The sequence below is a fragment of the Xiphophorus couchianus genome, chromosome 15, assembly GCF_001444195.1.
Source record: "Xiphophorus couchianus chromosome 15, X_couchianus-1.0, whole genome shotgun sequence".
Taxonomy (NCBI): Eukaryota; Metazoa; Chordata; class Actinopteri; order Cyprinodontiformes; family Poeciliidae; genus Xiphophorus; species Xiphophorus couchianus.
In genome coordinates, this window is record NC_040242.1 from 13,628,113 (window position 1) to 13,640,254 (window position 12,142).

The window sequence follows — 12,142 nt, forward strand, 5'->3', positions numbered from 1 at the left end:
AGCCTTTTGACCCTTAACTTCCACCTCAATTAGAAAACAGTAAGCTGTTTCAGATGAACCAAGTGTTAATGCTCAATATATTCATCTTCAGAAGTGGCATTAAACTGAACACGTAAAGTGGCACACACAGCACAATGCTATCCACTATTTGTGTTGTTATCAGCTTCTTCTTGCGTAGAACAAACCCTGTTGCCCTCCACCAATCAGTACAGTCTCCAGTCCTCAAACGCTAAATGATGTCAGATCATCAAAAGATTAATTAAATATGGGGGAAATGAACACAAGAAAAGAAGAGAAAGTAGAGAAAATCATTTTTTGTAAAGTGGCTTAAGACAACATCTGCTGGGAATTTGCACTATACAAATACGCTAAATATTGTGACAATTGTTTTATACTTTAAGCAAAGAGCCTCATATCTAAGACATACATTTCTGCTGGTTAAGTTTTAAAATATGAAAGCATGGTTAAAGGAGCACTGCATTTAATTTAGTCACAACTAGTAAAGAAGTGGCAGACTTTCCTCTATAAACTTTTATCTTTCCAGTGTGTATCAGAAACAATATTGGGCACCCATAATACAAAATATATAAATAGAAACTTAAGTCTCTGTTTAAGTTCAGTGTTTGGTTGGCTCTGGGAAAAATGGCAGCACACTGTGCTTATTCAAGTTGTTAAACTATTTACAAAACTTACTTCAATGACAACATGATTATGACTTCTTGGAATCACATCTGTGTCTTTTAATCCCTCAATTATTCTCAATTATTGGTTTCTGCATTGAGGTTTCCAGTTATATGATGCCAGTGAGGCAAGTGATGAAAAGCCATTATTTTCTATTTTGGTTTCACAACAGGCTGTAATGGATACAATATGTGTCACTAACTGCTTGTTTACATAAACAACAAGAAAACAATTAAAGTCAAGAACTCTTTGTGCTTATATTAAATAATTTCTGTCTCAAAAATGTTATTTTGAACACCAGTCCTCAGCATGTTTCATATTTAAAAACTTAAATTAGACATAAGTACATTCGAATTTATGGCTTCACTCAGATTTGAAAATTAACTTATTGTTTAAAGCTAAGGGATGCATCTGATTTGACAAAAGCTTAAATGTAACAAGTGTCTGCAAGTAAAAGTCTTATTAAAAGTTTTAGATCTGTTTTATGGTCCTGTCTGTCTTTGGACAGTTTTCTTGCAAATAGGTGATTTCACTCTTGTGACTTCTTGTCCTTCTCAGAGGAAAGCTGGTAGAGGAAACTTTTTTTTATGGTTTCTAGTCAGTGTCCTTCTTTGCCAATTGGTACTCTTATTTTGCTCCTACATGCAATCCCTTTATTTCATCCTGTTTTTCAAGCTGCAGGTGGTTTTTGAGGAAATCCACAGTGGCTGAGCTGAGCAAAGTTTTCAAAAGTTTTCAATATATAATAAATAAAAAAAATAACAGTTTTAGCTATTTTTTTGTATTTGTAAGTACTGTAAGGATTGGATTTTACCAACAGAAAGACACAAGTAATGCAGAAAAAAGTTCTCTAATATTTGGTCATTACATTGAAAACAATGTGTTTGTTTTTATTTTATTAATGTGAAAATCATTAAAATCAATTCATTCTCATTCCATAAACTTACAGATTTTTTTCATTCTAAAACCTAAGAATTGAAAGTAATGGCTCTTTCATTTAACCATAAAACAAAACAGAACTGCTGTCAGTGTAAATGTTGCCGACCCCTTGGCAAGTGGAAGCGGAGAGGTTATGACTCCTGATAAAATGTATATTCCTCTCAGAGACCTCCTGCCGGTAGACACCATTAATTGGTGAAACATAGCCCTATTTAAGTGTTTAATTATAAATGTGGCAGTTCAGGAAACTTAAAGCTGTTATAAAGCAAGTGGGACACTTAAATAAAACTCTTAAAGATGAGAAAGGCAACTGAAGAAAAGGCTTCTGGAAATCCTGGGGGAAAACAATATTAGAATTAAAAAATATTTTAATATTGGGTATGTTTTAAAAAGTGACCAAAATCTGAAAACAATTTGAAGAATCAGGCCTTGGAAACCAACAATACATTAGTTTTGTTTCTGTGGCAGCAGTCATATTTACTAAACAGCATTCTCCCCTTTTATGCGCACCTCGAGTAAAGATGTCTTTAAAGCCTCTAAATAAATTAAGCTTTTATTGCAGCAACAAAAATGACCAACTTTTACTTTTACATTTGTTCAGTGAAAATCCCAGTTAAAAACAATATAAAAACACTTTGTTCCCAAATTTTGTTTTACCCAACAATTTCAATCAAGTAAATGTAACTAAAGCATTTTTTATTTACACTTTACTTGTCTAAGTTAAGTAATATACATTTTATTTATTTGTGACTTGTTTCTCATTGACAAACAGGTATATTTATCTTATGTGTTCTTCAAAATGGCAAAGACAAGAAAACATGGCATTCTAGTCAGGCAGCTGCATTGAACTTCATGAGTCAGGAAATCTGAATATGTAGATATTTTTGCTGGGAAACATGTTTTAATTTGGATTTAATTCATAATGGGATCTTCAAACATAACAATGGTTATACATTTTATTTCTCAGGATAACATATATTCTTTTTAAGCGTACTTTATTTGTCATAAGGGTTGTAAGGCACATAATTCATACCAACACTGTTATCCACAATTCTCTCTTGCATTTAATATCTATTCATGGGACATTAACTGATAAAGCATTATTTCAAATTTATAGTTGTAGTAATGGCAGACATATAAAATAAAACAAAATAGCTTTACAAGTCAATGGCACGGAACTAATAAAACCCCACAAATCTTTACATGCCCGATTAAGAAGACACTGCAATTTTTTTTTTTTTTTACTCAATTTTTGTTGCATGTTCTGTAAAAATATCTGTACAAGTCAGAATAACAAGTTAAAGGGACGGAATATTGCTGGGAGGTGTCAAGAGGGGAAATAATAGCCTCAATGTGTCTCTTACAGATGCCATTATAGATCTATTCAGGGACACTATGGCTATTTACACTCTGCAGACCCAGAAACCCAACACCACTACTGAAGGCTTCCTGAGTCACATTCACACCCCCTGCATAAAGCAATTTCTCCGCAGTTGGTGAGATTCACAGTGTGTCTGTTCCTCCTCTGTGAACATAACCGGCCTCTCCCCTGGCTGACACACACACACACACACCCACATACCCCTAAATCTCCGTCATCACGTTGTCGCAGTGCTTGTTAAGATGAGCATTTGTCACTGGCCCCTCCGAGGTTTCCGGGTGTCATCTTACAGGATGCATGTTGCCGCTCCAGCATTTGGCCCGTTCTGTCCGGTCTCCTTGAGATCGGCAGTACATGTGGGCTGTTGACTGGACAACATCCCACTGGTTTAATGGATTTAATGTGGGAGCCTTTCGCCCATTGACTGACTCGATTAAATGTCACATCAATGTCAAACACTACTCTGGCTCCAAATGTAACAGAGAAAGCAATGTTGAAGATGTTTGAATTTGGATGATCTTACTATATAAATGTTGCTCAATTTTAAATATCTTTTGAGAAATTTTCTGGAATTAATTTAGAGTTAATTTATTTATCAGAAATGAAGAAAACTTTTGACAAAAAAATAATTTCAGTGAATTTAAATAAATTTGACTATAATCAATGTTCAGTTATTTCAGTATTTAAGTTAAAATGTGGTTCATTGAATACCAAGTGACATATTTCAAGTGTTTATTTCTGTATATTTTGATGATTATAGCCATAAGATAAGGACATGAATTAGAAGTTAATGGAAGGAAAAAAAAAATCTAGAAAAATGTAGACACCACCACAACCTGGAGTAAATTATGGAGTAAAGTCAATTCAAGAGTCACTGCACACAAACTTGTGTAATTAACTTGTCTTATGAGAATAAAGAGTTTGTTCAGTGGTGCAAAGATATACATTTATTTTTCATTTGCTTGAAGTCCAGCATACAATTTACACAATAAATGATGATTTGATAAGCTGTCCCCTCTGCTGGTCTTGGTCAAAATTCATGTTCAGTTTCCAACAAGCTTTATGGAGATAATTATGGATTTTGTAGCAGAACATTAGACTGGCCCAAAGTACCAATACCTACTTTAATGACCTCGGCATGACTGTGACTGACTTACCAGCAAAAGAGGAAGATGAGAAGTCCGAAATGCGTACAAATACATATGAACTGAATTAATAAACCATGCCACAGTTCACGCAAAAGAAGATAAAATATAATGGATATACTTATCAAGAATGGAACATTTCTATGTTAAAATGTTTTTCGTTGAGGTTACAAAACATTACAAATATCTGAAAATTATAATTTTGGGTGGCAGAAATAAATACTTGAAATATATTGCTGTGTGTAATTTCATACGTTTCTTTTCAATGATATGCCAATGTATTGGGACGCACCTGTATGAATTGTTTTATTTACTGTACATGTAACATTATCATATGAGGGCCTGAGTGTTTGTGTATTTATGCATTTATGGTGTGGCTAAGCAAACATCGTCATTAACATCCTGTGATTATGTTTACATATGTAGGCGTGCGCCTGGACCGGGTTCGAGGAGGCAGGCAGAAGTACAAGAGGAGAATAGATGCTGAGAACAGCCCCTATCTGCACCCACAGAACAACTTGCCACAGAAAAAAACATGTAAGTATAAAAAGAATGGGAAAGTTGTTCCTCTGATTTAATAGACTTTAATTATGGTTAGATGAGCTCCACGTTTTGTTTGAGCTTAAGACTTAGCAACAGCGAAGCTAGGTTTCCTTTGAACTCTGGGAAGCTATCATTACTCACTTAACAAATTTAGATTTTTATGTGAGAACTACTTTTACATTTAAGACAAGGCAGAGACACTTTCTATTGAAATTGTTTCCCTTTCTTCCTCCTGGAGAGATAGTTTATATAAGAAAATGAACTAATATCACATTACATACAGTAGCTTCTGTCTTTTACTTAAATTGTCAAATGAAGTAATTATAAAATTTTACTTTTTTCAGTTAAGAAAAAAAATGCGACTTGCTTGCAGCAACCAGGAGCTTGAGTGATTTCATCAATAATTGTTCGTCTTTTGTCTGACAATCACAAGAACTGTTGAAAATGAATGGGAGTCGATGACTGGAGCAGCCAGTTGCTACACCAAGGACTATCAGCATAGCAGAAAATGTACTTTCAAATGACTCATTAGCAGGCCCAACAATTTTGCATCAGTCATTACATTTACATGTACAGTTCAGTCAAGGTACAGTTGGAGCTCAATCAAACCATCAATCTGCACTACTGTTGTTTTCTCAAGCTCCATTTCCGCTGCTAAACTCCCTTCCTGTTCTTTAGTCCTGGTTATCTTCTGGTTATTAGAGGCCGGAACTCTGTTAGTGCCCTAGAAAAATGGGAAGTTTCAGGGATCCCTGTACAACACACACACACGTCACAATGTGGAAACTGCTATGCTGTGCTGCACTTCATCCCCTTATGCAGGTGACAACAACTCTGACATGTCCTGTGTGTCGCCAGCTTGAGGCTATTCTTTGTTTTGGCACCAGTTTGGTGGCAGCAGGTGAAATGATTGATTCAGTCTTACCCTTGAATGTGCCTTGTTTTAACTGATTTTTTATCTAGCTTTGGATGTATGGTTATGATCATTGTCATTCTGTCCAAACCCAGACTCAAGTTGTTAAAGTTTTTAATGTTTTTTTTTTTCTTTTCAAATATGGAGCTGGCACTTTAGCATAGCTGTTTGAGGCTCGATTGTGTGTTTCCTGTGTTTCCATTAGCCATAGGTTTGTGCAAATTGAAATTACAAAAGTAAATTTGCTTAATGGAAACATGGCAATTTTGAAAAAAACAAACAACTAAAATGTTTTGATTAAAAAAAAGTGTTTGTGGTGGGATGATGTGGTTTTTTGGCCATGTCAAAATAGATGTATTTTGCAAAACTGTACTGGAAACACTTTTTTACTTGTCAGACGAGTCACATGAAATGTTACTACTGGCAAAAACAATAAAAAAAATCAGTGGGAAGTTGTAGGAAGATGATGGTTTGTTTTTCAGACAATGTACAGCTGGCTCCACCAGATCTTTCACAGCATTGCACAGTACATAAAAAGTTGTGTGTCATTCCAACGTGTCGAATTCATATCTCTTCTGTAAAATCGCTGACTACAATTTTCCCAAATGCTGGATGCGTAGTCGCTCCCAAGCATAAGGGGCTTGTCACTTCAACGCCTGAGTAAGACGTTTCCTCTGATGGCTTAGCCATGACTGAATTATGATTATATCTCATATAACTGTTTAGATTTATCACTGCCATGATTTCTAATGACTCACCGCATGAACAACCTTATTCACTTGTGATTTTAATTTAATTTCTTATTTAAAGGAAACACTACCATTGCAATTTTTGACATTAGCTGACAAAGATTTGCGCAAAGATTTCTATTGGAAACGTAGCTAGTGTCAAGAAACCTTCTGATGGTGTGGATCATTTTTCACCATTATACTTCGACAGAAATATTTTTCTGTGCATGTTTCATATTTCTTTCTGGTACTCTGACTGGTTCCAGTAATGTCTTCCCTCTTTATCTTTATTTAGCTCACTGAAAAAATTAAAACCTTGTAACAATAATAAACTTTTGCAGTTTTTGTAGGTGCAGTGGAAAACAAGGTGGTATCCCTGCTGCTAGTAGCCGAGCCGGAGAGCATCTTCGCCATGCCGGACCCCACGGTACCCGAGAGCGACATCAAGGCTCTGACCACGCTGTGCGACCTGGCAGACAGAGAGCTGGTGGTCAACATCGGCTGGGCCAAACATATCCCTGGTATGAATCTCCCTCTCTCTCTCTCACTCATAGTTCTCTCACACAAGCCGACACACACATTAGGTTGACTAAGTCCCTAATCAGATCAGAGAAGGGATTGTTCTGACTTGTGGCTGCCAAGACGGCCCAAAAGAGCGGGGGTGAAGGGGGGCAGGGGTTGGCTGTCTGTTATCTGTCAGTCATCCTCTATGTGTGTGTCTGTGCATGCCAGCATGCTGTAGATTGCGTGCCATGCCCTTCCTGACCAAAGTGTTCCCACACCAACCAGATGACCAATGGCCACATGGAAGTTTTAATTTGTTTCCTGGGCCGTGGCCGCCTCCCTGTCAGGTCTGAATTACAGAAATCCTCCTGGCTCTTGGAACACACTGAGCTTGTCTTCTGTCACAGAAATAGCAGATGAGACGTGCGGAGGTTTTTTGTTTTTTTTTACCCCCTTCAGCTGAAGAAGTGTGTCTGTTCTCACTGAGTAGTTAGAACAAAATGCCTGATGTACCCCTGCTCTAGACTGAGCATCCTGTTCAGCTGATGTTTGTGTTGGGAGCACAAGCATTTTGCTAAACTCAGAAACGGAGGAGAAAAAGTCAAATGTTTCATCATTTTCTATTTGGAGAGTTTTATTGGATGTTTTTGTAGTTATGAGCCATCCAAAACTTTCATTTGAGATAAGAGTCGGTGAGCACAAAGCTCATCATCTTGGTCAAGATGATGAACATTTTTTTATTTATATTGAGAAGTTTAGTTTTTTTTTTCCACATTAAAATTAAGTTTTTGTTCATAGATGGTAAATAACAGGAAATATAAATTCATAAGAAGGTACTGCAAAATAAATCTAATACCAAAAACTAGCAAACACGTTTTGAGTCATTTACATTAATGCCTGATCTAAAGCCCCAAAAGTTGTTCAGTTCTGTTAAATTCACAATTTTTTTTACAGTTAAAACATTTTCAGTTTACTCTTGCTTTAGTTGCAGAAACTACTTGTTAGACATCTTATAACAATGACTTGCTGTTGATGAATTATCATAGTACACATCACTGACTTTGGCGAAGCTTTGAGACAGTGAATGTCTCGGCTTTCCAGAAGCTGCTAAGCTGTTTAAAAGTAAAGGTTTTGTAGTCATCCGAACATAAATGTAATATCTGTGAACTGTAATTGTTTCCTTTAAGTAAGAGGTAAAGTTTTATTAGCAACTTTTTAGTGCTTTTCAGTGTAATTCCCAAGTCAAAGGGTTTGGTATTTAGTACTTCGTAGGTGCAGTGAAAGGAACAATGGCTTGCCCCATCTAATTTTTAACATGACTAATAATACCAGGATTTCCACCATTACCTTCTCAAGCCATTTTAAATTGCAGCTCTTTCACAGTAATTTCCCTCAGGCAGGACATCTGCATTTTGCTGCACCACTTATATTAGTCACTTCAAATGGTTCTTATAAATTAAATAAATAGTTCCCCTTTATTTCACACTAGACTGTTAGTAAATACAGGACCTCCTCAGAACAGTAAAATATTACAATTCAAACACATAAAAGCTGCAAAGCATTACTGTCATCTCATTTAAACCACTGGGATAAAAAAAAAAAGAAAAGCCAAAGTAATCTCATTTATTAATTATGGTGCTGGCTTTTTTCTTCTTCTTTTAAAAATTTTTTTTTTAAATAACTCGCTTAATTTATATGTTTTTGAAAAAAAGTGTTTCTCAATCTCACAGACAATGCTCTTTGCTAAATGATGAGTTTAATTTCACCTCCAGTCCAAAACTAAAACTTTTATCTATAAAAAAGTGAAATTTTACACTAAACCAGGCTTTTGCTTAAAAACACAAATTATGGTTGTTAATTTTCTCGCTCAAACATACTTTAAAGGCTAACGGCTACGTCAAAAAGCCAAGGGACTTCATTTAATCCTGGATCTTGTTTAAGCGTATAAGCAAATTTAAAAAAACATCACCAAAAATACTTTCATAATTAGCGACATATGGTCGCGCTTTGTATATTTCTGTTGGTAAAATACTGGAAAGCTTCAGAGAAGTGTTTGCACAGTCCTAGAAGAAACTTAAATACGGGATTCTATTTTACAGCTTTTCTTGGTTAATCAGTTCTTATCACCCCCCTTTTCTCCGCTTTATCAGCAGTGTTATTCACACCCAAAACATCACCAGCGAAACACCTGGGCTCTTTGTTGATGTCTTGTCTCTGAAATGCTTACAAAACAAACAAAACAGGTGCGTGTGAGTGCTCGTATCGTTCTACTATATTTTCCCCTGCATCTTTTTCTCAAAATTTGATAAGAGGCATTTGGCTGTTTGTTCCTCATCAGCATTTCCGTACTCTTGTTTTGGAAGAAATTCACCTCCTCCCTTTATACATCTCCCCCAGCTCGGTGCTGACTGCTCCCCCAGACAAATGGAGTCCGATTGACGGGTTTATATTTGTAGCCCTTTGCTGAGGGAGCGGAGCAGCGGTGAGCGGCGGCTGCGACCACAGCAGATACCCACCAGAGGGGTAAGGGACAGGAGAAGGAAGACATTCTTCATTCTGAAATGACACCAAAAATACATTAATCTAACAAAACCCATCAGGCAAGTTTGGAAAGAAACTAGAAATACTTAAAGGCAAAAACAGTAAAGTTAAATGGAAACCAGTATTTTGCTCCTTAGGTAACAGATTATATTCACAGAACATGGTGGTGTTGAGCAGCCTTTCAGTTTTACTTCGAGATGGAAAAAGTGACGACACCATCACTGGTAAACCTGTTTCTCAGTGAAACGTCCAAGAGCTTCTAAAATTATGTAGAAATACACTGTTGGAAAGTTCAGTGAGTAACTTTTTACATTCTAGGAAACGTGCCTGATCATTATTTTTCCCTGATTTGGATGAGTAAACCCAAACCAGTTTGATCAGCTGATACTGGAGAAGTCTGTTTTTCTTTCCAATGAAGCTGGAAAAAGGATAGAGTAATTAGTCTGAACCAGTCCTACCGCAGGCATGGACTGGTTGAGGGTTTAAAATTGATAGTTTTCTGATTCTCTGGCAATAACAACGCCACAACACTTTTTCCGTTGCTTACAAAAATGTTAGAATATTATTTTCCTGGAAAAACACGTTGTGAAAACTGGAAGAACATTACTTTCTGCTCTTACCTGACTGCAAGTTGGCAGACTGAGCAGTTAGCCAGACTGACTAACCACATAATATGAATTTCTTTTGTCTGTATTTCTGAGCAGAATGACATATTAGGTCTAAATCTAATTCTATGCAAAATAACAATGTGTACTTGAGAATGACCAAATTTAGGGAGGGATATTTAATATTTTTGCTTAAATCTATGTGTCGTAATTTTCATTGTGTCCTTCAGTTGCAGGGTTTATTGTTTTGGGAGGTTTCTTCTCTCGATTGAGCGTGTAATAGGGGGTTATGTTGGAAACTCACATGTCCACCCAGCCGCTCCTTCTTGGGTTGTCCATGTGGCCGGCGTCTTTCTAGGCAGAGATCCAAAGCTTGCAGGACTACTGACAGTTCATTGCATGGTCATACCAAACAGTTGGAATCCTCACGACTTCTCAGATTTTGGTTGCAAAACATTCCTATATACTTTAGTCTTCAGATGGACCGGCATCTTGTGGTTGCGCAAGATTAAAGAGACCTCCCTCTCTATAATCAGAGAGATTAAAGAGTTAATCAACATGGCCATTTTGGCCATGTTGCTTTTACAAAGGAACAAGCTTCATAGAGGGTATCATCATTAAGTCAAGCCAGTGAATCAAGTCTATGCATGAGATTCAGACTCCACAATTTAATGTTATAATTGTACTATTCAACAGTTGATCCTATTTTAGCAGTGGCCAAAATTCAAACAGGAAGAAGGAATTGTAATAGAGTTCATAATTTTAGTTAAGACAAGAAAAAAAACTTCCAAACGGTATAAACACTGCATGGGAACTGGAGTTAAACAGAAGGAGCAAGTGGAGAGCAATATAACCTGAGAGCTTGAATTTACTGAGGAGAGATCACAAAGGAACCAGAGGAGCTAATGACAGGGGAGTGGACACAGTTTGGGGAGAAAAAACGATAGGGGAGGCTGAGGCAGAGGTGAAAAATAAAGCAAAGCAATGAGAATGAAAAGGGAGAAAGGAAACCTGAACCTAAGCAGTAAACTGTAAGAAAAACCACTCCAAAGAAATAAATACAAACATAAACAATGAGATTAACTAAACTGAAACAGGGGATAAACTAAGATGGCAAGAAATGGGGAAGCATACAAAAATGAAATGATCAGAACATAGACATTGATAAAACTTAAAGTCCAAACACCAATATAGTTAGCAGGGTTTATATATTTGAGGAAACATCTAATTACTGTTTTGGATGAGCATACAGGATGATATCTTCCAAACTTTATTAATTACAGTTCATTGTATAGTTATCACAATTGATATATATATCTTCCCCTCTTTTTGATAAATAATGTGATTATTTTACGCCTCTGATTGCAAAAATACACAATGGTTTCAAGCCAGTTAATCTTAAATGTGGATGAACAAAATAAAAATAAAAAAGTGCGATTAAACAAAGAAAAGAGGCTCAAACACAGGGAAAAGGCTACTTGAATAACAGTCCGGCCGGCCCTACCTAGCAGCGTAATGGCCGTGTCACATCAGCTCTGGATGAGTGGCAGAACACACAGCGGCCCCCGTTGCTGCTAGGCCCGGGGTCCTGGGCGAAGTGTCCCAGGCCATGTGAGTTCTTTGCCCAGGGGGAGGTGAGTGTGATGGGCGGGCTACTGCCCTGGCTGCACCCACTCCTCTGTGTCGCCTCCTATCAGGCAGATTGACAGTGATGTGGTGTGAAGTCTGAGGGGCAAACTGGAAGACGAGCTGGCTAAAGACCAACTGCCCTCTTTGGTTTTGGCCATTTTGAGTCTGCGATGCAGCACTGGCTGTGAAATATGTGTGTGATTAAAGCGACTGTTGGGTGACAACTGTCTTAACATGTGGTGATATAAACTAGCTGTGCTTCTCTTTATATGTCAAGCAAATGTGGAGGGTATATTTGACATGTTTCTGTCTGGAGGGAAAATGTTTCCTATGTAGAGTTTGGAGCAAACAAACTAATTTGCTTAGTGTCTTCAAGAATATTTCCTGGAGAACTTAAGAGTTACTTTAAATGAGCTGGTACTGGGGACTGAAATTTGAAAATGAAATTTGAAACTCACAAAAATGGTGGGTTATTTTGGATCTTTTCTTAATAGTTTTACATTTTATAGGCCAAATTGAACCAAAAAGCTTTT

At 36.9% G+C, this 12,142-nt stretch overlaps 1 protein-coding gene across 3 annotated transcripts in view; it reads left to right on the plus strand.

Annotated features, from left to right (window-relative positions):
• Positions 1-12,142, plus strand: part of LOC114158143 (estrogen-related receptor gamma-like) — a 38,166-nt gene that overhangs the window by 21,934 nt on the left and 4,090 nt on the right. For 2 of the 3 annotated variants that reach the window (XM_028039423.1, XM_028039421.1), the window contains exons 5-6: positions 4,573-4,683; positions 6,672-6,851. In XM_028039423.1, coding sequence (XP_027895224.1) covers positions 4,573-4,683; positions 6,672-6,851 — 291 coding nt within the window. The remainder of the gene's footprint in view (positions 1-4,572; positions 4,684-6,671; positions 6,852-12,142) is intronic. The other variant, XM_028039422.1, reaches the window with a different exon arrangement.